The following is a 26,377-nucleotide window of genomic DNA, read 5'->3' as shown; positions in this document are numbered from 1 at the left end:
TAATATTGATGTTTTTAAAATTAAAAATGTAGAAAAAGTCACCTACTGTTTCCTGTAGATGTAAATGTCTGAAGGCGGGTTGTTTAGGTTTTCTCTTCTTTCCTAAACAGGTGGTTTGTTCTGGATGCAGAAACAAGAGATCTGGTGTCAATCCACACGGATGGCAATGAGCAGCTGTCTGTGATGCGCTACTCAGTAGGTGAGCAGGCTTCCCCGTGTCACATGCACTGCCCCATCTGAAATCATGTGTGTGCTTGATGAAGTCCTCTGTGTTCAAGAGTTTCAAGTGTGGAGTGTCCCCTGAGGGACACTCAGGTTCAGTTCCACGGCTGCAGCTACGAAATCTGCAAGACTGGAGCTGCATGGAGCCAGTGTAAATTTAGAATGAACCGTGGCAGTTGCAGTTAAAAACAGTAAAGAGCAATCAAATCACACTGCACACAGGAGGAGCCATATATATTAAACACTGCACACAGGAGGAGCCATATATATTAAACACTGCACACAGGAGGAGCCATATATATTAAACACTGCACACAGGAGGGGCCATATATATTAAACACTGCACACAGGAGGGGCCATATATATTAAACACTGCACACAGGAGGAGCCATATATATTAAACACTGCACACAGGAGGAGCCATAAATATTAAACACTGCACACAGGAGGAGCCATAAATATTAAACACTGCACACAGGAGGAGGCATATATATTAAACACTGCACACAGGAGGAGCCATATATATTAAACACTGCACACAGGAGGGGCCATATATATTAAACACTGCACACAGGAGGAGCCATATATATTAAACACTGCACACAGGAGGAGCCATATATATTAAACACTGCACACAGGAGGGGCCATATATATTAAACACTGCACACAGGAGGAGCCATATATATTAAACACTGCACACAGGAGGAGCCATAAATATTAAACACTGCACACAGGAGGAGCCATAAATATTAAACACTGCACACAGGAGGAGGCATATATATTAAACACTGCACACAGGAGGAGCCGTATATATTAAGCAGAGTGTTCCATCTCAGTAGCAAGCTTCTCTTTATACTTAAGTATACTGCAGTGGAGAAAGAGTTCCATGCTAGAACACTTGCCTACCACATTCTCCTTTCGTTCCGTCCTTGACATCCCCCAAACATTGTAAAGAAACAGCCAGAATACACACCAGGATCCAACTGTCACTCCTCTATACTCTGCTTAGCCTTGTCTTGAGTTACATAACCATAATTGTTAGTTATTAAATAAAATACCTAGTAATTCATTGTAAGAATTTTATATAACTTCAGTCAACATTGAGTAATTATTTGTATACTTTATCCAAAATGTTAACTTTCTATAATATTCCAGTTACCTTTGTTTTTGTTATCTATATGGTTTAATTTATATCATTTTTTTCTAAAATTAGTTTGGCTTTTTTGAGGCATAGTCTTTCCCAAACTGGCCTGAAATTTATAATTCTCCTTCCTCACTCTTGGAAGAACTGGGACTATAAGCATGCAGGACACACCTGCCTTGGTTACACTGGTGCATTTGGTGTGGGTTGATTTTTGTCTGTGTAATGCTACCTGTTGAAACCAGTCCTCCGTGTGCATGGCAGGCAAACACGTCAGCACTGAGCTACAACTTCAGCTCTGAAGGTGGACTCTAGTGGCTGTTGAATTAAGACTAAAAATAAAAACTTGATTGTTTCTTCATTATTTAAAAAGAAAGAATCACCGAATATTGTCTTGAATGAGGAGAAAAATGTATGTACCCCAAGATGCAAAAGTTTGAGCTGGGTAGTGGTGGTGCAGCCTTTAATCCCAGCACTTGGGAGGCAGAGGCAGGCAGATTTCTGAGTTTGAGGCCAGCCTGGTCTACAAAGTGAGTTCCAGGACAGCCAGGGCTACACAGAGAAACCCTGTCTCCAACAAAAAAAAAAAAAAAAAAAAAAATTGCAAAAGTTTGAGTCAGCTTAATTTGTGTTTTTTAAAACATGTATTGTATGAGCATATGTGTCAGAGGACATTGTTAGGTGCCTCTATCCTTCTACCACATGGTCTCTATGATGGAATATGCCAGCCATCAGGTTTGGCAGCCTGTACCTTTCCCTTCTGACCTAGCTTGCCTGCCCCCAAAAAGTCATTTTGAAACAGCAATATTTTCTGTTTCATTTGATTTGATTTGTTTTTAATCCTGGCATAACAACCCCTAAAAATGCATTTAAAAATCAAAAGACTGGTGGACTTTGACCAGTTGTTATGTGCTTAGCATATTTGTCGGTGCAATCAAAGATACTATAGAACTAGAGAATGTGATGTGTCCTTAAGGAAACCCACTCTGTAATTGGTGAGATCAGATGTGCTTGCCCACGTATGGAGCTGTACCTGATTAGTGTACTACATAAACATTGTGCACTTCCACCAATACATGTGGGGAAATTTCTCTAAAACCAGCCTTTAGCTGACTACAGGGTCAGGAAGAGGAGTGTCATGCTGCACTAGGCTACCATTTGAGTTTAGGAGATGCTGCGTGGTCAGCTTTGTTCATAACATGCCAAATAGTTAAACTAAACTGATGGGATGTAACGGTTTTCATATATCATTTGATATAGAACAAATAAGGCAGCAATACATACAGACATTTTCAACTAGCACTTTTTCCTGTTTCATTCTAGATGGTACTCTTCTGGCTGTGGGCTCTCATGACAACTTTATTTACCTCTACACAGTCTTAGAAAACGGAAGAAAATACAGCAGATATGGAAAGTGCACTGTAAGTAGCAAAGTAGAGTGACTTAAGTGACACGGTGATTGAAAGATACTCTGTTATGAGGAGAATTAAATGTTCATAGTGACACAGCTGTTACTCTCCTAATAGCTGCTTTAAACTATTTCTGTGAAAACTGAGAATGCCTGAACTAGGACACGGTGAGTGAGTCCCTTGCCTCGGTCCCCAGTACATCATAAACCAGGAATGGTGGCACATACCTGGGATCCCATGTCTTGGCTTACAGGGGGGCAGAAGAATCAGTATCCAAAGTCATTCCCAGCTACACAATAAATTTGAGACCACCGTGGGCTACCGGAGACCATATCTCAGTAAAAAGGAGTGAGAGACCTGGAGACATGGCTCAGTAGTAAGGAATGCTGCTCCTTCAGGGACCTGATTGTCATTGCCAGTCTGATATTGAGCTGTTGTCAACCACCTATAACTCCAGGTCCAAGGAATCCATTGCTCTCTCTGGTCACACACATATACATAACTAAATCAATCTTTTTTAAAAATAAAATTGTGATTACCTAACTGGAGAACACAGTTGCCTATCTCTTCCTTACATTTGAGTTCAGCTTTTCTCTCCCTCTAACTAGTATTAAGAGTTTATTTAATGTTTGACCCAGGTTTCTCTGTTTAACCCTGGCTGTCCTTGAGCTTAGTAAGTAAGTAATGTAGTAATATAGACCAGTCTGCATTTAAGACAGTTAGCAGAAATGTATTTCCATATTCTGAAGGTAAAAGGTCATCTTTATAAGATGACAATTAAATTCTATAGATAATCTGCATGGTTACTGTAAGGTAGGAACTCTGCTCACACTAAAGAAAGGGCCTAGGCACCAAGACTGTGTCTGGAAGATGTGTCCCTTTGTCCTCAAGAGGTACAGGTGCCAGGCATGGTAGCACTCATCTGTAGTTCCAGGCCAGCTGGGGCACTCAGCAGACGAGAGCCAAGAAGAAAAGGAAGACAAACCAAGCACACTGCCACCGAGAAGTCTAGCTGAAAGGGCAGCTGCAGCTCAGTGTGGGTTACCTGCCCGCGTATCTGATGCCCTAGCTTCACTCTCACACGGGATGGGAATGAAGAGTAGGAAGGAAATAGCCCATGGTGGCTACAGACACACACAGACTGCATCAGACAGCAGACTCCTGACCTGAACGTTACTTCCTCACTTGGACACGAGTGTGGCCTTGAACAGGTTACTCTAACCTTCTGTTTCAGTCGTCTCACCTGCAAAGTAAGGGTAATGGTAGTTTCTACTTCACAGGATTAAAAGAAGCTAATGCAGGGCTGAGGACATGGCTCAGTAAGTAAGAGTGTTTAGTGTGCAAGCATGAAGACTGAGTTTGAATTACCAGCACCCCCATAAAAAGCTGGGCATGGACATGCATGCCTGTAACCCAGCACTGGGGAGTAGACAGGAGGATCACTGGGATTCACTGGCGTATAGCCTAGCTCCAGCTTACATGACAGACCCTGTTTCAAGGGACAAGGCAGACACTAGCTGGCCCCCATATATATACAGCACACAGGGAGGGAAGGAAGCAGCAGCAGCGAAGTGAATGTGTGTAAAGAACTGAGGCTGGTGTCTGGCGTATAAATACTCAGTAAATGTTCAAAATGGAGTAACTTAGCATGTGTGTTAGGAAATTATTCAGAATTAGCAAATGACGTGATGAATTAGCATGGTGACATGAATCCTTTGATAGTCTTGATAAAACAATTCACTCAGGTGCATAAATAAAAGAACTAGTTCTTCTAAACACACATGTAGTGTGGGGCTGAAAATTATTTTACTTATTTTACACAGATTGACTATTCTTTACTTAAAATGCTTAGCACCAGAAGTATTTCAGCTTTCAGGTTTCTGGCATTTCGAATATTTATATACTCATTATAAGAGATCTTCGGGCCAAATTGAAGTAAAAACACTGATTCATTCGTTTCTTACACTCACAGCACAGAGATAATGTTATACAGTGTGTTTAGTACACTTGTGTTTTGACCCACCTATCACACGAGCTTATAAAGTTCTAGATTTTAAAGCATTTCGGACATTCACATTCGGAGTTTTCAGTTTGCTTATCCTGGCAGCACAGACCTGTGCTCTTAGCAGTCTGGACGCAGAGGCAAGAACATTGGTCACAAGATCAAGGCCAGGCAGGTCTACATAATGAGACTATCTCAGAAAAGAAAAGAAGAATGTTGAACTTTTATGAGCAAAGACTTAGTGTTTGAGAAGAGAGATTTGTTTATTACTGCTCTGTATGTTTTATATCATACTCTAAAACCAGTCCACTTATAAACTGGTCTACAAGCAATCTGAGATACTTGCAGAACTTAACTTAAAAATATTTTCTTTCTTTTGAAAACAAGTTACAAATCATTGTTTGCATCTTTTAATTAATTTATCAACTTAATGTCTGTAGTATATAAAAAAAGATTAAAAAAAAAAAAAAAGATATTCCAGCTCAGCTGGAAAAGTGCTTGTCCTGCGAACTTGAGGGCCTTGGAGCCCAGAACCTTTGTTTAAGCAAAAGAAGCTGGGCGTGGGCGTGCTGGGTTGTAATTCCTGCCCTGTGTGTGCAGAAACTGGCAGGTCACTGGGATTCACTGCCAACCAGCCTAGCCTCTTTGGTGAGTTCCAGACTGGTGAAGAAATGTGAGGTTGTCATCTGGCCTCTGTGTGTATATGTGCATTCACATGGAACATATGCACACACACATACAAATAAAAAAAGAAAAACAATATTTCACCATGAGGATTTTTTAACTTAACCATGGTAGGCTATAAGTTGTTTGACTATTATGTGCAGGATTTGTGTGTGAGTACATGTGCACAGTGCACATTGGAGGTGAGAGGACAGCTCTGCATGGCTTCCAGTGCTGGGACACAAGTACATGGCACACAGCTCTATAACCACTGAGCCATCTCACTGCCTAACTTTAAATCATGCTTCAGTTTGTAACCTCTTGACAGGAATAAACAGGCCCCAAAGCTTATTTAATAAATAGGGCATAGGAAATATGATTTAACCTTACAGAATCTATATTTTGTTTGTTTGGATGGTTTGTTTTGAGACAGGAACTTCTTAAGTGGCCCAGGCTGGCCTCAGCCTCCTGGGCCACTAGGACTGTGGACATGCACCACCTCATAGAGATGGAGTGGGAATCTGGCTTTAGAGTTGGCTGCAGTGTGGGCTACTTGCTTATTAACTCAGTCCTCCTTTTGCAGTTGTCTTGATATCATGGCAGATCTAGAACTTAAAGTTTTCCTCATTTGCCATCAAGGAAAGACTGTGCAGTGCTTATGATCCTCAGAGTTGCCGCAGTGTGTTTTATTATTACCATCTGACTCACCCAGCAGAGAAAAAAATAGTCAGTCTAACAGCTGACAAGCAGAAGGACCTTGGAAATGTTGGGAAATGACAGTCAATTAATCGCATGAGACAGTCTCAGGACCTGTGTGCGTACACAGAGCCGTTAGGGCTGTGACAATGGGCACGGCTCTGGCTCAGCTGCCTGCAGGCTGTGCTTCTGTCCCTGCTCTTTCTACCCCTACCGCCTGCTCAGATGCTACTGTTGCTTTGTCTGTTGTCTGCTATTAAAGAGAACAAACTGGACCAGGCTGGCTCAGCCACCTACTAACTTGTGACTTCAAGCAAATTGATAGCTTCTCTGAATCTTATTTTCATAAAATTGAATTTTAATAGTTCCTTTCTTAAAATGGTACAGCTAGAGCTCAGAATTCAAATGCAGATGCTGGCCCCTCCTTCCAGTCATTTTCCTGATTGTATGCAAAGGGATTAGTAAAGAAACCAACCACTCCATAGTATGGTTAAGGGAAAGGTTTTTATTGTTGAGGGGAGCAGACTGAATATGGCCAGAGCTAGGGAAGCAAGAGAGCAAGAGAGACAGCATAGCAAGCGAGGGAATTGTGGGAGACCAGTCAGTGGGGTATGAAGAGAGTGGGGATCTAAGGGTGCTTGCTTTAATGTCTAACATAGGGACGGAGGGAGCATGGAAGTCAGGCGTGGGCTTTGTAAGTTAGGTAAGGGAAATGGCACCTTCTGGCAAATAGGAACCAGGTTCACAAGCTCCTAAAGAATGCTGGCTTTACACAGCTGTCAGCAAGCCTTCTGTAGCCCACCGCGAGCTCTGGATATATGCACTGGTTGCTGTACTGCCCGAGACCTAACACTGATACTGGCCAACGTTTACATGAACAGGGTAGCAAAAGAAAGAAAGAGACAGACTAGAGTGTTAGGAAATACCCGTGTAATAGAGAATAACCATTCTGAGCAGCTGCAGTCTTCCTCTCTGTGGTGTTATTGTGTGTGGACACATTATTTCAGAAGATGGAGCAACACAAGGATGCAAATCTGGGCGCTCTAGTACAAGGCAGCAGGCAGGTTTAAGTGTCCCTACACATTGTCCTTCCAGAAACAAAATATGAGTGATGGTTCCACTGGGCAGCACTCAACAAGATACCTACCTTTTCTCTTTCCAAAAACATTATTTTACAATTATTTTTTAATTGTTTATCTTGTGGACCATTAAATGTTTTTATTGTGTTTTGTGTCCTGATTCATGTAAACTTCCTAGAAATCTCAAGGAAAATAAACCACAAAAGCACCTCAGATTTGAATAGAGTTATATGCTTTGCAGTTAACTATAGTAGATTATACAAAGTACTCTCCTAGCTCTAAAATTACAATACTGTCAGGCGGTGAGGGTGTGCACTTGGGAGGCAGAGATAGGCAGAGCTCTATGGATTTGAGGCTACCCTGGTGGACAGAATGAGTTCCAGGATAGCCAGGGCTACACAAGAAACCCTGTCTTGAAAAATCAAACAAATAAAATTAGTGATATAGACTGCTGTAACCAATCAGTCCTGCTCAAATCACCCCAGCAGAAGCCGTGTAAGACACTAAGACACACACACATACACCCTTCTATATTAATATGCCTTAAAGAGCTCAATGGCTGGGCCATTCCCAAACTTCCACATGGCTTGCACCTCCCCTCCAATACTCCTGGGCTGTTACTTACTAAAATCTATATTCCATCTTTGCTGTCCTAGACCAATGGGGGCAGGGGCTGGGGCCGCTCTTCCAGGGTCTTCTGTGATTGCTGTGCGCTCTCTCCTGCACCCTCAGGCCTGGTCTCTCTCCTTTCCCCACACAGCGGTTCTCAATCCTCCTTCCTCTCTCTGCCCCTTTGCCCTCAAATCCTAAAGTCCCATCTCTCTCCCTGCCCTGCCATTGGCCTCTGGCAATTTTATTTACCAATTAAAAACAACTAGGTCAGGGACCCTCAACGTCTTACATGCAGATTTTTGTGCAATTTTGGGAACATAGGTAACAATGCAAGCATTAGACCAAATCTACTCTCCCCCTTTTCATCTATTAAAAGGCCTTTCTCTCGGATATACATTGAACATAGTAACAGGTGTACTATAAGGTATAACATACACTAATAATGTCCAGGCAATCAATTTTGTCAGTTTTAGGTACATTATTCTAACATCTATCCTAACTTAAAGAGTTTACAATTTTATATCTGAATTGTTTTGATTTTAACTTGCATTACCATCTGAAACCATCCTTTTCAAATCTAGATCATCTTCCTCAGTGCTAAACAACTTAAGTGATTGAGATGTGAGAACGAATTAAATAATACATAGGAAGGACACAAACATAGCTTCCAAAACTTAAACAATTTATATAGACAGCTGACTTCCGCAAAACGTTGGAACATCTGTCTTCAGCCTTCTGGCCCAGAACCATCTGTTGCAGTAGTTGATTAATCCTGCTCAAATCGTGCTGCACACAATCCTTGCTATCTTCCCCAGAGTTCTGGGTTCCTGAATGAAAGACACACACATGTTGCCCTAGACCTAGTTGGGGGAGGAGGGGTGCTGAGGCCACCCTTCCCCGACTCTTACATGTTGACTGTGTCTTTGTCCTTTGCTGGCATGACCGTTCTCAATCCTCCTTTCTCTCTCCATTCCCCTGCCTGACAATCCTAAAGTCCTTTTTCTGTCTCCCTGCCCAACCATTGACCGTCAGCAACTTTATTTACCAATTAAAACCAACTGATGGTAGGAACCCTGGGCATCTTACCTGTGGATTCTTGTGCAATTTTAACATTAACATAACAAGCATTAAACCAAATCCACAATAGACTCATCTAAAAGAGGTCATCAGGGACTGGAAATCAGAGCTCAGTAGCAGCGTGTTTGCCTAGTCTGTAGCAGGCCCTGGGTTGGATCCAGCATCTCTCTCACATATAGTCTCCTTTCCTTCCACTGCATATCAGTGCCTTGCATCATTTTATGTAGCCTAAGGAACTCCAGCCATTGTCTCATACTTCTAAGCAGAGGGGAGAGAAGAAACAAAGACAACCCTCTCACTGAGTCAGTCCTCCCGTCCCCCAGAGCCAAGTAGTAGTTTGCGGGGTGGGTATCTGGGTGCCTGACCAAGTGCTACGGATTAGGACTGCCAGTGTACTTCAGTCTACTAGATTTGATTAGACTAGCAAAACAACTGTAACTGTTTGAGGGCTTTGGTTTTTTCAAGACAGGGTTAGTCCTATCTGTCCTAGAGCTCACTGTGTAGACAGGCTGGTCTTGAAATCTGCCTGCCTCTGCCTCCCAAGTGCTGAGATTAAAGCTGTGTTCCTCCACCACCTGGCTTCTTTTGGGGGAATAAAGGAGGAACTGTTCTTTAAATAGAGTAGGAGGGATAACAGCAAAATTACCATGAGGATGGGCATGATGGCACAGGCCTGTCATCCCAGCTACTTAGAGGCTGAAGCCCAGCCCGAGTAACTGAATGAAAATATCTCAAGAAGTAAAAAGTTTGGGAGACCTTATCTTTAATCCCTGCTACTAGAACAAAACCTTGTGTTGAGAGTAAACAGAACAAGCCCAAGAAGCCACGTGAAATCGCAGGAAGACAGGCTGAGCCCAGGTGGACATGGTCTGTGTCTAGACAGAAGTAGGTAGGACGGAGCCTGGTCCTTGCACACTCTTCTCTCAATGTGATGTGGCTGTAAACATTCATCATGTTGTTTATGGGCTTGAGAAAAGATCTGATATTCATCTGAAACTGCCCATGGGCTGCAGAATTATCAGAGTTGTTTGGGAATAGACAGACTAGAGTCCAGAAACAGAACCACATCTTACTCTAAGTGCACTAAATAGTAAGAGGAACTTTGCAAATACTAAAAAAAAAAAAAAAATGAATTGACAATTTGTAGCCCTTGCTAATCCAGTATGGTACTTACTGGTCACAACTTTGTGTTCATAATGTTAAGTACAGGTCGGTGTCCTTGGAATACTAGTTACAAGTTGGCTACTTAGACACTACAGGTGACCCTGGACCACCAAGATAGAGAGCGTTTTCATTACTATAGAAAGTTCTATAGGATGACTAAACTAGAGATGGCTACTCAGTTAGGAGTCAGTATTCCATGCAATGCCACACTTGAATGCTCATGGCTGTTCTCCGGGTGCTGTGTTCTTCATATTACTTGTAATTAGCATGTGGTTGTACCATCTGGTAATCAAATAGCAGTAATTGCAGTGCTAGCTTTGAATACTGTTTTAAAGTTTCAAGGTGATAAGGTCACTCTGTACCATTGTGCTTGTCCGGTGTGGTGAAGTCTGACACAGTTTCCTACTCTATGTGTGCACAGGTTGAATATCTGACATGAAGTGCTTTGTCTCACAAGGGTTTTAGATTTGGGATATCTCAGTTGACCATCAAATCTAAAATATAAAATGCTCCAAAATCCATGGGCTTTAAATCTTGTCAGCATTCAGGTTCCAGGCTTAGAATGGGGATGCTCAGCCCATTCTGTCCCTGAGCCTGTAAGTTGGGAGAGGACACTATGGTCACATCTGGGGGTGTGAGGTATTACAGACCCTTTCCCCACTTCCCAATAGCTGCACTGTGTACTCTGTGCTTATTGTTGACATTGCTATCGGGGAAATAACCATTCTGTTTTCCAACATGAGTCAGACCTAGTCCCCAGATAAGCCTTTGAGAGCAATATGCATTGATGGACCTGCACACACTGTGTCCACTGTTACATATTAAGTATTATGTAGACACATAGTGTTTTTCATTCTCTTCTAAGTAGGGCAGCAGGCTTTTCACTAAGATGCAGGTACCATCCAAAGAACATCTATGTCAGAATGAACACTTAGAGGAATGTGCATTGCCAAGATTAGTCTGCTTAATCCCTAGACAGCATAGCTGAGACCTGAGACTTGTCTATCAATGATGTGTTAGCATGTTCTCATGCTATCCCTAGACAGCAGAGCTAGACCTGAGACTTGTCTATCAATGATGTGTTAGCATGTCCTCATGCTATCCCTAGACAGCAGAGCTAGGCCTGAGACTTGTCTATCAATGATGTGTTAGCATGTCCTCATGCTCACTCAGAAATACATTCTGGCTTTAGAAGCTGATCTCTTGTTGCTGATATTCTCAACTGCAAGTGATTCCCCAACCTGTTTTCCAACATACCTACAGTCTCTATTATCCAGAAAGCTTCAGAATTCCCAAATTTCCACAATTCAGTTCACTAAGACATAAGCATATGTATTTGCAATGCTCTGAAGAAGGCTATGGGTCCAGAAGGAGTTTAGGACACATTTAATCAGGCTTCGGGAGGAGAGTGGAATAATTAAGAAGCTTATAGATCATTAAAAACAGCATCTGAGACACATTGAATTTATTAACTTAAAACACTGTATGCAGGAAGCTTTTAATTCCAGAAGTACAAAATTTGGCTAGATGAAGCCAGTCAGCGTGTGTCTGTCAACATGGACAACCATGAGCTCTCTCTGACTTACCTGACTTACTGGGACTCATCAGATGCTTACATGTGAAGCTAACAGCTAAGTATTTAGTAGTGTTTGTTGTTTTCCTTTCCAGTGCTACTAAAAGCCAAGCAGCAAAATAATATTAACATGTTCCTATTTAAAGAAAGTTTTTTTTGTTTTGTTTTGTTTTTAAAGATTTATTTATTATATGTAAGTACACTGTAGCTGTCTTCAGACACTCCAGAAGAGGGCGCCAGATCTCGTTGCGGATGGTTGTAAGCCACCATGTGGTTGCTGGGATTTGAACTCTGGACCTTTGGAAGAGAGGAGAGGAGAGGAGAGGGTGCTCTTACCCACTGAGCCATCTCACCAGCCCCTTAAAGAAAGTTTTAAAGAGTCGGTGATTAGCTTGGGTCCAGGTGTTCTGCAGGACTGCAGTGTTGCAATCACTTGCCCCACCCAGAGCATTCTCTGGAGACAGGAGTTTTCCTGGGAGAGTTTCATTCTGACTTTACAGGGAGCACACACAGCCCAGGGAAACGTGTGTGTTTAACCTGGGACAGAAGTGCACTCTCAAGACGGACAGCGCTCTAATAGGGACATAGGATGAATGCGTTAAAATCTGAGCTGGGAGCTGAAGAGTCCTTCTTGGGATTCCCTAGGTGGAGGGGACTTGTTTCTGGGGTGTAGGTAGAGACACCAGCAGGTTTCACCCAGGTTCCAGTAACTTGGTAGTTTTCCTGTTGTGTGCAGCCCTTTGAACACCACAATCCTGCCAAATTCTTCTACCACTGGTTCTCTTCACATACCTGTGTCTACTGCATCCTCAGCTTCTAAGAGTACAGGGTAAAAAGAACCATTGAACCTTTTGGTCCCTTGGGCTATGATGCTCTCATCCCTTAGGATTCCTGGCGCATGTTAGTAAAGTAGGAAATTGTCATTCAAAACTCTAAATGCTTTCTTTCTTAATCTTTTCTTAGGGACATTCTAGCTACATCACACACCTTGACTGGTCCCCAGACAATAAGCATATAATGTCTAACTCGGGTGACTACGAGATACTGTACTGTAAGTATGAACAATCATGTATGGGTTCAATGTGTTTGCAAGGCACTGCTGTACAGGCTACATGGAGTGCAAACTCTGAGGAGTGCATGCTGGCCTCTAACTTACAGCTTCTGTTACTCCACGCTAAGTAAGGAGTCTTACGTGCAAGCCTCTTCTCCAAGAAAGCAATGCATTCATTTAATGGTGTAGAACTGAGCAGATGTTGCCACGAGAGATCTTTCTGTGAACCTGATACAGCTCTAAATGGTTACATTTAACCGCTTTTCCTGGAGGCAGGGCAAACGTTATGGGTGAGCCTTTATGCTTCCATAGAAAAGATTAAAACTTCTATGGGAAACACTTTGTAATTCTGCAAGGTCCTGTTAAACACATTCTTTTCCTTTTTAAATGAATCTTAAATGTCTTTCAGTGTGTGGACTATAAATACAAGTAAACATGACTAGTTTAAATGAATCTTGAATGTCTTTCAGTGTGTGGATTATAAATACAAGTAAACATGACTAGTTTAAATGAATCGTAAATGTCTCTCAGTGTGTGGATTATAAATACAAGTAAACATGACTAGTTTGAATCAAGACGCACTTTCAGATACATTTGTACACAGCACTATTATTATACTTCTTGTTTCTAAATTTCTAAAGGGGACATTGAAAATGGCTGCAAACTAATCAGGAACCGATCAGATTGCAAGGACATCGATTGGACAACATATACCTGTGTGCTAGGCTTCCAAGTCTTTGGTAAGAAAATTGCAGCTAATGTGAAGAATGTGTGAGAGCTTTTTATACATCATGTTTACCAGGTAAATTGATAGAAGAAAGTTATTAGCCAGGCTTGATGGCACGCTCCTTTAACCCCAACATTTAAAAGGCAGATAGGTAGGTGTATCTCTGAGAGTTTGAGGCCAGGCAAGACTATATAGTAAGACTCTTACTTTCAGATTAAGAGAAATTAAATGGACTAACTGTGGTGTTTGAATATGCCCAGAGAGTGGCACCATTAGGATGTGTGGCCTTATTGGAGAAAGTGTGTCACTGTGGGGGTGGGCTTATAAACCTTCCTCCTAGCTGCCAGGAAGTTAGTCTTCTCCAAGCAACCCTCAGATAAAGATGTAGAACTCTCAACTCCTCCAGCTCCATGCCTGCCTGCACACTGCCATGCTTCCCACCATGATGATAATGGACTGAATTTCTGAACCTGTAAGCCAGTCCCAATGAAATGTCCTTGTAAGAGTTGTCTTGGTCATGGTGTCTGTTCACAGCAGTAAAACCCTAAGGTACTGACTGAACCAATATGAGATTGGTCTCTGCAGAGCCCTAAACTTTGTCTCAACAGAAAGGAGTTGACACAAAGGGGTAAAACATCTGAATTGTATTTCCCAAAAGTGGGTTTGAAGTTTTCAAATTAGTAAAGACATTCCAAAAAATAGCAGCATTATTGAGATCTTGACACATATTGATTGGTTTACCTAAAGCGTACAAACCAGTGGTTTTCCCAAACCCACACTCATGGACTTGTTGTGCTTTGATCTTGCAGCATTTTCCTCACTTCCAAGGAACCTTCAGCACTGGGATAGAGGGCTCAGGGTGCCCTCTATCCCAGTGTTCTCAGCCTGTGGGTCATGACCCCTTAAGGAGTCAGCAACCCTTTCATAAGTACCCTATCATAAATAAGTATCAGATATTCACATTATGATTCATAACAGTAGCAAAATTAGTTATGAAGTAGCAATGAAATAGTTTTATGGTTGGGAGTCACCCCATCGTGAGGAAGAGCCACAGTGTTAGGAAGGATGGGAACCACTACTCTCCCCCAGCCCAGCAGCCAGTACACATCTGCTTTTTCTGTCAGTTCCCTGTCTGGATAGTTCATATAAACATACACATACAATGTGGTCTGTTGACAGTGGCTGCGCTCGAGGCCAGCCTGGTCTACAGAGTGAGTTCCAGGACAGCCAGAGCTACACAAGCCCGGGGGGGGGGGGGGGGCACTCATCTGGAAGCTGGAGAGGTGGCTCAGTGGTTAAGAGAACTGGTTGCTCTTCCAGAGGTCCCGAGTTCAATTCCCAGCAACCACATGGTGCCTCACAACCCTCACATCTGGTGTACCTAAAGACAGCAACAGTGTACTCACATACAATAAATAAATCTTTAAAAAAAAAAAAAAAGCTCCCCTGGTGTGTATCAAGGCTCTGGCATCCTTCTGTATGAGTGACAGAGACTACATTTTGTTCATCCCACCTCTCAGCTATCATAATAATGATGCTGCGCACATGGACAGAGTGTCTACAAACAAGGCTTCATTTCTCGGGCATTACAGTACAGTGTGGTGCTGCTGTTCTGTGGCTTTGGTGGGACCACTGCTATGTAACTGTGCCATGACATTCCACTGGTGTTTAGCGTCCTTGCACCACCACCACCACCACTACTACTACTGCTACTACTATTACTTCTTTCTTCTTCTTCTTCTTCTTTCTTCTTTCTTCATTCTTCTTCTTCTTTCTTCTTCCTTCTTTCTTCTTCCTTCTTTCTTCTTCTTCTTTCTTCTTCTTTCTTCTTCTTCTCCTTTCTTCTTTCTTCTTTCTTCTTCGTCTTATTCTTCGTCTTCTTCCTTGTCGTCTTCTTCGCTTATGGGCATTCAGTTGTCCTAGTGCCATTTTTTAAAATATTAAGGTGATTTTTAGCCGATTATTATTTAAAGATAAAAGTTGGGGATTATAGGGCTGAGGAGATAGCTTATTTGGCAAAGTGCTTGCAGTGTAAGCATGAAGACCCAAATTCAGACTTCTAGCTAACATGTAAAAAATCAGATATAGATAGTAGCCTGAACTGTAATCCCATCAACAGAGAGATAGAGACAGGTTCCTGAATGTTATTGACAATGTTATTAGACCTCAGCTCTAATTTCCACAGCAGAGACCCTGAAGCTAAGGAGATGTTTTGTGGGTACAAACACTTTATGTGCAAGCATGAAAACCTGAGTTTGAGTTTCCAGTGCACACACAGAAAGTTGGATGTGGTCCTGAACATGCCTACAACCGCAGCCTTGTGTGGTCAAGGCAGGCACATCCCAGGAACTTGCTGGGAAGTTGTTCTAGCATAAACAGTGACTCTGCCCTCTTTCCCCCTTTTAAGATTTATGTATAAAGAATATTTTGCTTGCATGTATGTAAATGTGTCATCTGCATGTCTGTGGGGGCCAGAAGACATTGATTGACTCCTCTGAAGCTGGAGTTAAAGATGATTGTGAGCCACCATGCAAGTCCCATTCCTGTGGAGGAGCAATCAGGGCTTAACAACTATCTCCCCAGCACACTGACTGACCCTGTCTTAATGGAACAAGGCAGAGCGGAGTGGAGTAAGACTCCCAGCATCTTCCTGTGGCTTTGCATGTACCTGCCCTGCACACTCACAAGTGTGTAATACACAAATATACCTTCCCCCCAAAATGAATTTGTTCTCAGGACTAGAAAGGTGGACTCCTGAGTGAAAAGCACTGTGCTTAGAATGGTTACTCTGTTCCAGGGCTCAGACACCGTCTGTGACATCTGTGATCACCAGGCACACATGTGTTGTGCTTATCCTTACTGTAAGCAACACTCATACACACACCAAAAAAAAAAAAAAACAAATAGAATGAGCCCAAAAAATGACTGAGTAGGATTCAGCCATAGGAAGTCAATACCTCAGCTCTAATTTCCACAGTTTCTGTCTGGACTAAAAGAAGCTTGTTCACTTAGACCATGACAGCCCCGCCTCAGAGTAACTTGCTAAGCGTATTTGGTATGCCTTCTCTTCGAACACAGTTCTGTAGGATAGAGCACACTAAAGCAGTGTCTGCCTAGGCCCTTCCATGAGAACACTTTGTGAAGGCGCTCACCTACCAGGAAGGGAGCGCTTAGTCCTTACCCTTTGCTGACAGAGTGCCTCTGCGTTCCTCTCTACGAGGAACTGATGGTGTCTCCTAAGGAGCTTGTTGTGGAAGCAGGTCACAGTGAGGCTAGTGTCTTGGCACCACCTGTTGCTTCTTGCTGACTAGGATTGCCTCTGTGTTGCTTGGCTTGAGGTGTTTGGGTGTGTGAAACGTCAGTTACATTTTCTCTAGGAGTCTGGCCGGAAGGATCTGATGGGACAGACATCAACGCACTGGTTCGATCCCACAACAGAAGAGTGATCGCAGTGGCTGATGATTTCTGTAAAGTTCATCTCTTTCAGTACCCCTGCTCCAAAGCCAAGGTCAGCGCTCTTGGTGATGTGCTGCACAGCACACCCTTGCCCAGTTTCCCCTTTGTCATGCTAGAGGGTGGGCGATTCTTAGTGTCCTGTTGTTTCTTTCTGAGTCAGGGTCTTTTAGCCTTGAGTTCATAGCACTCCTCCTGCCTTTGACTCTCAGGTACTACCATTGCCTGAGTGCACTTCCAGACTCTCGTTCCTTTTAAAGAAATAAGAAAAGGAAGATCTTCCCAGGTCCGTTCCTCAGCTCTGATGTCTCCTAGCACAGACATAAATGAACCTGTTTTCATAACCTGACTTAATCTCCCTGCTCATCTCTACTGCTGTGAGCAGGCATGTAAAAATGAGTTTAATTTTCCCATCTGATTTCTTTTCTAGGCTCCCAGTCACAAGTACAGTGCCCACAGCAGCCATGTGACCAACGTCAGTTTTACTCATAATGACAGTCACCTAATTTCAACTGGTGGGAAAGATATGAGCATCATTCAGTGGAAGCTTGTGGAAAAGTTACCTGTGCCTCAAAACGAGGTCATAACAGACGCCAGTGTGACCAAAACCCCTGCCTCTTCCTCTGAAACTGCCAGGCCGTCTAACTCTCCTCCACTGCCTCCTTCCCTACCATTAACTGGGACGGCTGAAGAGGAAAGCAGAATGGGCAGCTCCTCCACACTTGTGGAGAACAGCCTGGAGCAGATCACAGAGCCCAGCGAGGAGCAGAGCGAGTGGGGTAGGGAAGACCTTGGTGTGCTGATTGATGAAGAGCCTGCTAGTGAGTTAGGTGAGAAACAGGGAGCACCTGAGCTGCCTGAGGAGGATCGAGGCACAACACCCCTATGCTAAAACCCAGGCTGCAGGGTTCCTCTGCAGCCCGTGACCCCGTGACGTGATGGGGCCAGGTAACGGGACGGGCAGTGGTGAGATGACTGTGGATGGAGGTTTCTTTCCCATGAGATCGGACACTCTCCAGCAGTCCAATATGCCACCAGTGAGCTAGAGCAATCCAGGAGACTGTTTGGTAGATGTTGACGACGTCACCAAACTTAAATAGCAGGAGGAGACTGGCAGGTGAGTGTGTCCAAGAAATCCACATTCGTGGTGCAGATACTGGAAACCAAACTGCAGCTGCACCCATTGGAAGAAACCTGTTACCTGAATGCGATTTCCTCCATTCCTCAACAGCTGGAGGCCGCTCAGGCACCATCGCTCGTGTGGCTGCTGGCTCAAGCTGCCATTTTTTCCTGATGCAAAAAATGAAAGCAGGAAAAAGTGCTGTCATTGTGATACCGTCCCACTCAGATGTCTAACGGGAGCTTAATTAAGGGGAATGTTAGCATTGCCAAGTGCGATGGTGTTGCCTTTCCATGGGATGTTGCATTTTCTTACACTACCCGAGATGTCCAGACGTGCTTGTAGGAGGCTACTGCCTAGGTGCTGCCTTTCTAAGTTCTGATGAGAAACAGTCCTCAGTGGCTTGTGTACAGATTGCTATATCCCAGAAGCAAGCCTTGGTTTGTTGAGCTTTTCATGTATAGTAAACCATGATTCTGAGAGAATCGATTCTCCAAGGAGTCCTTCACTGGCCTAAACATTCTGTAATGTTGGGCATTCAAGGGAATGGAAGAAAACAAACCGCATGCCTTTAACCGATGAACTGTAATGACGACCTGCTAACTGTCGCTAGCCTTCAGCGCTATCTGTTCCCTCACAGTCGCTAAGTGGTCAAATTGGTGCTTGAAATTCATTGGTCTAGTTGTAATTTTTATACAAATTACACCAAGAGATGTCTTTTTTTATAGAAATGTAATAGTCACAGTGCCGCCTATAGACTGCACCCCTTGCAGATGTGCTGTCTGTGAGCATTTCCTCCTTCGGTGAGCCTTGCAGCCCTTGTATGGCTGGCTTTGGTCTGGGCAGTGCATGTGTTAGTAGTATACATGGGCAGGTCGGCTTTTCTAAGTTTTGTCAGATAACTATTTTTCCTAAGTATGTGTTTCCTACTTCAGTGATTGACAAGTGTGCATTTCCTATGTTTGTTTATACTTTAATTACAAAACTATTTTTTTTAACTTCCTACATTGTTTTCCTACTTTTTTGTTGTTGGATTATGTGACTTTTCTTAAGTTCAGAAGTCTTAAGTGTGCAAGCCTTTATGTGATCGTGCCATTCCAGAGTGCAGCAGAACTGTCATCCCTTCCAGTACCTTCTCAGGAGTAACACATCAGGTATGTCATCAGCGCTGGGAACCGTGAACGCCAAGGACACTCGCCACTATTCACACGCTGTGCCAAGGGTGTGTCTGAGTAAGATGCACACATCGAAGTGCGTTCAAAGTCTGTGTCTAGGTATATATGTCCATGAAGCTCTCTCCTTTTGTTTACAGCTTTTTTTAATTGGAAAAAATAAAAATAAAAAATCCTCACCTCGACATAGCTCTCTCAACATAGCTCTCTTTCAGAGGGAGATTTCAAGCCACCTGACTTCTTCAGTTTAGTCTTCACCCAGTGTCAGAGCGCACAGCTTCAGGCATCTCTGTTCACCAGCTAGCAGTGGAGATGAAATCAAGTCCTTGCAAAATGGATACTAGGAGATGAACAAGCAATTCAAGGAGAAGAACGTGCGTCTCTCAGTGCCTGGAGGATGCGGCTCGCCACACGCAGGGACTTTATTTGGGGACATGTGTCACCTTTGGGGTTACCATGTACAATGAGATTTATAATCATGATCCTCTTGGGTGGTAGTTCCAAAGACACTACTAATGTGCAGAGAGCGCTCCAGCCTCTGGTGCTGGTCACTACTGTTTCCCGTCAGTCAGATCTGTGATAATGGTTGGAAGGAGGTGGGATTATGAAACTGTTTTTGTTTTGTTGGGGTTTTTTGTTTTGTTTTGTTTTTAGAAAACTTGTGAATGAAAATGAACCCAAGTGTTTCACGTGAAGATGAGCCATTTCTATCATGCATTCCGATGTCATGGCAGAAAATTTTGAAGATAAAAAAATAAGATAATCAAAATGTTTCCTTTGCCTTTGTTTGGTCTTGGTTGTCGGAGACAGTCTTGCTATGCATTCTAGGCTGGCCTTAAACTTGTGACAATCCTCCTGCCTCAGCCTGGAAAGTTATTACAGGCATGCCCTATATGCAGTTCTTTGGTTTTTACATGTATCCTAAGTAGGTTTCTTCTGGTACTTTGTGTGACTACCCAGATATGAGAAGGAGACACCAGTTGACTGCTGTTGTAAACAAACTCCTGGTAGCAAGAAACCTCATGCCAGCAGAGGAACTTCCTTCAGAAAGATGCCCCCTGGTCAGCAGGGAACAGTGCAGCTTCCGCTTGCTTCCTCTCTGTGATGTTGCTAATGTCTAACACTGGCTGGTCCTGGTAATTACCCAGTTACCTACCTGACCTGGCTACTTCCTGTTGCTGGTGTTTGAAGGCCTGTAGGAAACAGGTTGGCATGCCTGTAGTCTCCCTTGTGGCTCAGCAGTACACTCCTCCATACAAGTTGACAACAGCATTTATAGTCATGGAAATAAGGGGGGGGGGGCTCATAGTTATCTTACTCAGCTTCGATAACTACACATTCATAGCTGTTCAGCCATGAGAGGATTCCCTTTTTAAGTCAGGTGTGGTGACAGACACCTTTAATCCCAGGCTGGGGAAGCAGAGACAGTCCCAGTCAGTCCCTGTAAGGTCAAGGCCAGCAGGGGCTACATTACTGAGACCCTTCCTCAGAAAAGGAAAGGGGAAACCCCCCATTTCAGCTGGACAGAATGCCTAAAGCATCAACATTGGCTAAGTGGAATGACTAGGTTTTAAAAATAAATGTAGGAAAGAAACTATAGATAGGGGAATCAAGTTTTCAGGGCGTTGAGGTTGCTGTGGCTACATAGATTACAGGAGCTGTCTCCTGCTTTAGAGCAGTTAACGTGTGTGGGGTTTTTATGGCGAGGGGTAGTTTTGAATTTGGTATATATGTGTTTCGTTTTACTTTTGGACATTTCTTGTGGAGGCCCAGGCTGACATTAACATTGTCTCGGCCTCCTGAGTGCTTGGATTGCAGGCGCGCACCACCACACGAGTGAGAGACTGCTGTGGAGGAAGACCTGCTGCAAGCCGACTGGGCCATACCCACCTCGACCGTCAGCTGCTGTGGAGCCTTAGCTGAAAAATCAAGGCAGGGCAACCAGCCCACCTTAGCAAGGGACATGCCAGGACTGCACGCTTACAGGCCCAAGACATCAAAGAAAGCCTACACGGGAACAAGGAGGCTCTAACAGTGTCAGGCTCTGATACTGCAGAGGAAATGAGAGGAACCAAGGAAGGGGCCACCTTCAGACTCCTTGCCCAAGAGGATGCATTCCCCAGTCATGTTACACGCATGCTGTCACTGCTGGGCTCTGCTGCAGAAGTAAGTCCGGGACTGCCCCAAGCTCACACCCAAGAGCTTAAGAGCACATAGGATCCAGGTGCTTTTCCAAAAACATAGAGGCTGCAGCCTTCCCTCTGAGCTACCAGACTCACCTTTCACAGGGCCCCTTGAGTTCTTTTCTAGCTTCACTACCAGTCCCCATAACCGCCAGACTCTTTCAGAACAACTGTCCCATCCTGGGAGTGCCATAGACGCTTCAGCCCTTGCAACAGTCCCAAGTCTCATTGTTACCATTGGATAGACCAGGAACAGAAGAGCCCAGTAACTTAGATGACCAGTGACCACCACTTGAAGGCTCTGTCCATGCAGCCAGCTCCTTTTCTCCCACCTCCAGATTACACTAAGATGGGTGGTTGCTCCTAAGAGACACTAGATGGGTTAACCAGCTAAAAACAACTCTGAAGGACCCTGTAGAGAGGAGGGCAAACTAGTGATGGCCAGGGGCAATGAAGGAGAGCTGGTATTAATGACCACGTCGCAGGGACCCCAAACGCTACCAAGGAGCCCATGATACAAACACATAAGAGCCTTTATTACAAGCTCATGAGCAAGGTCTCTCTCACCAACCCTGTCTCAGCAGGTCAGAGTCTAGGTGCAGGGTGTTTATTGGTAGTTGTAGCAGTCCATTGGGCATGGAAAACTGGGTTTACCTGAAGTGAAAAGGGATGGGCTGTGAGAGAAGGATGAGACCAAGACAAAGGTTCTGATCAAGGCTCCAAGTTTAATATTCAGCACTGTGTTTATATAGGGAGAACCCACAGACCCATCCTTTGTTTCAGCTGGATGATGTTGCAAAGCAAGCTCAGTGGGCAGTCTACACCTCTAAGTTCTTGTAGGGAACTGTAGTGCTGAGGAGCTGACGACCCCACCTAGGTCATGTAACCCATTCTAGCAAGGACTCAAGGTCTGTTTAGCCTGCACAAGGCTGGGGGAAGGGCACAGGTAGTTACAACAAGCTTGGGGAATTTCTATATGGGTCAGCAAGTTAATATTTTAAAAATTGCTGGGGCTGGCAAGATGGCTCAACAGTTACGAGTGCTGACTGCTCTTCCGAAGGTCCTGAGTTCATATACCAGCAACCACATGGTGGCTCATGAAATCTGATGCCTCCTTCATCAGGCGGTGGTGGCATATGCCTTCTGGAGTGTCTGAAGACAGCAACAGTGTACTTACATATAATAAATAAATCTTTTTTTAAAAGTTGCATTTCTGGTGTAATCTGCAGGAACTGAACATAGGGGTAAAACCACATGACAAACTGGATGGCCAGGTTATCTCTTCTCTGCAGGATCTTATCGGTATGTACCTTGACCCTGCTATTGGGATATGTGCTCAAGTGGAGTTTGTGGTTTTCTTCCTGGAATTGGAGTTTAGCCCCTGGTCTAGCACAAAATGGAGTTGTTTTGTTTTGTTTTGTTTTCAAAAACTGAGTTATTTGGGCTTTTTTTATACTGGGACTACAAAAGAGTGGTACCAGTTGGATGGCGGTAGCACATGCCTTTTATCCCAGCTCTTGGGAGGAAGAGGCAGGCAGGCCTCCATGAATTCAAGGCCAACCTGGTCTACAGAGCAAGTTCCAGGACAGCCAAGACTACACAAAGAAACCCTGCCTTGGAAAACCAAATATATACATACATATGGATAAGTCTTGTCATTAAAAAAAAAAAAAAAAAAAAAAAAAGGAGGGCTGGTGAGATGGCTCAGTGGGTAAGAGCACCCAACTGCTCTACTGCTCTTCCAAAGGTCCGAAGTTCAAATCCCAGCAACCACATGGTGGCTCACAACCACCCGTAATGAGATCTGATGCCCTCTTCTGGTGCGTCTGAGGACAGCTACACTGTACTTACATATAATAAATAAATAAATATTATTAAGAAAAAAAAAAAAAGGAAACCGGGTAATGCCAAAGATGGCAGCCTGGACCCTGTTCCTTCCTGATTTCACGAAGGGCCAAGCACAGCAAACTCTGTGGCCGGTCCCCTGCAGCTGTCACCCCTACAGAGTAAAGCCACCTACACTCAGAAGGTGGCTGCTTTCCCTAAGTCACCATGGTAACTGGTGCAAAGAGAGGGTGATGGGCTTTGGGCAGGACCTCCCAGCCATCTCAGTATGTCTGCTCAGAGGGCTAAAAACCACACTTTCCAGTTCTTTCCCTCTGGCTGACTCTTTGCCCACATTCAATGCTTTCACTAGTTACATGAGGTAGACTTTATCATATTGAAACTGAAATACCAAACTGGCAATGTTTATAAAAAAAGATGAAGATGCAAGAAGGCTTAAGGAAAGCAGAAAAGGACCCCGATCTGTTCTACTGACTCCTCATTCTCTCTCTCCAACCTGTTAAAACTGTCCTGATAAAACTGCCTCCTTGCTGGGCGGTGGTGGTGCACGCTTTTAATTCCAGCACTTGGGAGGCAGAGGCAGGCCGATTTCTGAGTTCAAGGCCAGCCTGGTCTACAGAGTGAGTTCCAGGACAGCCAGAGCTATACAGAGAAACCCTGTCTCAAAAAACCACAAAAAACAACAAAACAGAAGCTGCCTCCTCTCTGCACTACTCCCTCACAACTTCCCTTTCCTCTCTCGTGTGAGAGTTGGGCAGATCCTGTCTGTCAAATCCTCCTCTGATTCATCCCTTCTGACAACTAGACATCACTTTCAAAAATGGGTGCTTCCTTTTACAAACTAACTTTACCTCCACTGCTTGAGATTAAAGGTGCGTGCCAAGGGCTGAGCCACACCACAACTAGAAACAAGGGGGAGAGGGGATTGTTGTTGTTTGGTTGGTAGGTTGACTTGTTTTGTTTTTTCAGTAAATAACATCCTTTTTGAGTTCACAGTATGATTCTGCAGTACATTAGTGGGGCCATTTTAAAACAACCCGGGAGATTGTCTCGTGTAGTCAGGTTGACTCCAAGCTTGTTCTATAGCTGAAAACAACATAAAAGAACCTTGTGCTTCCACCTGCTCAGTGGGTGCTGAGCTCACAGGCACGTGCCACCAACTACAGGCCTTCTACATGCTTGGCAGACTTTCTACCAACTCACCAAACTGCACTGACAGCAAAGCCCTTCCGTGCTTCTCTGACCCCATGTGTCTCTGACCTTGTGCACCAAAGTGCCCTACCCCAAGTCAGATGACTTGGTGAAACTGGGTGGCATCTGTTGCTTTCCTGCCTGGCTTTGCCATCACAGGTGTCTCCAAGAATTTCTTGCCATAGTGGCATCACAAAGGGATCTAGGGGTGAACTTCTGAGGTATGACACAGGTCACTGGTGGCAACCCAAGCCCTCTGACCTCATCTGGTCCATTCCAGTGATACACGTTGACTTGTTCTCATTCAAAATGCTTGGGGCCAGAAGTATTTAAAGGTTCAGGTTCTTTTGGTATTTTTTGTTTGCATACATGTTCGTACACATAATGAAATATCAATGGATGAGATTCAAGACTAAACTTACATATACACAGCTGGAAAGTGGTTTTACACCTTAAATGTCTGCATCCTGAGTCTGGCCTGTCACGTGAGGTCAGGCATGGATGGAGCCTTCCTCCCACTGGTGCCATCGTCGTAGTACTCAAGAAGTTAGAAGTTTAGCAACATTTCAGATTTGCCCAGTCTGTAGCCGTTCCCACTTCCTGCAGCAAATGGGGGGCCATGGCCATGGCTGTGCCGTGCCACTAGTGAGGCGAGACATCCTGTTTTGCTCCAAGAGGCACTGTTCACTTCTTATTCTTGGAACCGTCTCCTAAAGCCACCCCGGGCCCTGCTTTCCTAAGTGCCTGGCCTGAGCCATCTTCCTTTTTTTGAGAACTAATCAAATGAAAGAGGATGAAGGATGAGCCAGCCTCATGAGTCTCTGCATAGCTGAAAGTGATCACCAGCTTTCTCCCAAGTGACTGCGTTGCAGGAAAAAAATCCATTTTCATGTGACCTACTGTTCACTGCCTCAGTGTATCTCATCACCAGAATCATTAGCAAAAATGTTTGCTGGGCCTTGATATTTTCCATCTAGAAGATGAATTAATTCTGAACAAAGCCAAGAATCCCCTTAGTAGGAAGAGATACAATCCCAGAATCCTCCACCCCCAGCTAGTAGATCAGCCCTCTGCCCAGGGGTGGATGAGGAATCTAATAGAAAAATCTAACCAGTCCCACCATTATGTCATGTCGTTACTGTCTGTAGAAGTCACTAGATCTCTGTCACCAAGTGAGCCTTCTGGCCATAGTGACAAAGACCCAGTTTTAGCTGCAGTAATACTTGGATCCTGTGTCGCCTGTGGTAGACACAGGTGCTGCCTCAGCTGCTGGCCCCATGAGAAAAGAGCAATAAAGAAAGTTTGGGGCTCTGCCTCAGTCTGCTCAGGCAAGGCCGGCCTCTGTGGCCATGAATGAATGGCATTAGCCATCTTGATTCATGGTACCTGAAAATCTGTCCCCTTGGGAGCACAACAGTGTCTGTCCTGGTCAAGCAACGGGACACGTTGTTAGGAACTCCAGGAGAGGCCACAGCTGGCTCCAGTAATGAAGCTGCCATTCACAGTCAACAAAGCTGAAGTCATTTCCCTGGGAAACACATTAAGATAGAAGAGTTTTCTTTATTAAATCATAGTAGTTGATTCCTTTTTTTATTAAACATTAACGAAGTTAAACACCAAGATCTGTCTAAGGGGGCACTGAGGAAACCAGATACAAAACACAGGAGACTTCATGGATACACCTTCTCCCTGTGGATCTCAGCAACTGCTTGCCCACACATTCTTCCCTCAAACCATATACAATTTAAACAGTGACACCTCTTCCATTCTGGGGCCTTTGCCCCACCTCTGTCTGGAGAGTTGGGGGTGTTAAACCAGGCTGAATCATCACTCCATGAGCTCTGAGGGCAGACAAAGGGTCCCCATTCTGTCCCCAATACCTCACAACAGAATCAATGATGGCGGCATAGTATGTGCCTTGGAGGGCACTGGCTACGGAGATGAAACAAGTCCTTGAGCACAAAGTTAGGGTACCTATCTCCAGGTAACCCCAGATT

General features: G+C 44.1%; 1 protein-coding gene across 10 annotated transcripts in view; it reads left to right on the top strand.

Annotated features, from left to right (window-relative positions):
- The window catches only part of Eml4 (EMAP like 4), a 123,920-nt gene extending 103,990 nt beyond the window's left edge, over positions 1-19,930 (top strand). For all 10 annotated transcript variants that reach the window (XM_085833007.1, XM_029470872.2, XM_021150126.2 and 7 more), the window contains 6 exons: positions 111-199; positions 2,687-2,784; positions 12,602-12,689; positions 13,331-13,429; positions 16,794-16,924; positions 17,300-19,930. In XM_085833007.1, the coding sequence (XP_085689133.1) occupies positions 111-199; positions 2,687-2,784; positions 12,602-12,689; positions 13,331-13,429; positions 16,794-16,924; positions 17,300-17,761 (967 nt within the window). In that variant the 3' untranslated portion in view covers positions 17,762-19,930. The remainder of the gene's footprint in view (positions 1-110; positions 200-2,686; positions 2,785-12,601; positions 12,690-13,330; positions 13,430-16,793; positions 16,925-17,299) is intronic.
- The last annotated feature ends 6,447 nt before the right edge of the window (positions 19,931-26,377 follow it).

The sequence above is a fragment of the Mus caroli genome, unplaced genomic scaffold (genome assembly GCF_978045245.1).
Source record: "Mus caroli unplaced genomic scaffold, Mus_caroli_1 scaffold_18, whole genome shotgun sequence".
NCBI classification, from domain to species: domain Eukaryota; kingdom Metazoa; phylum Chordata; class Mammalia; order Rodentia; family Muridae; genus Mus; species Mus caroli.
The sequence above is the reverse complement of the archived record's forward strand: the minus strand, read 5'-3'. Positions and strand labels throughout refer to the sequence as shown.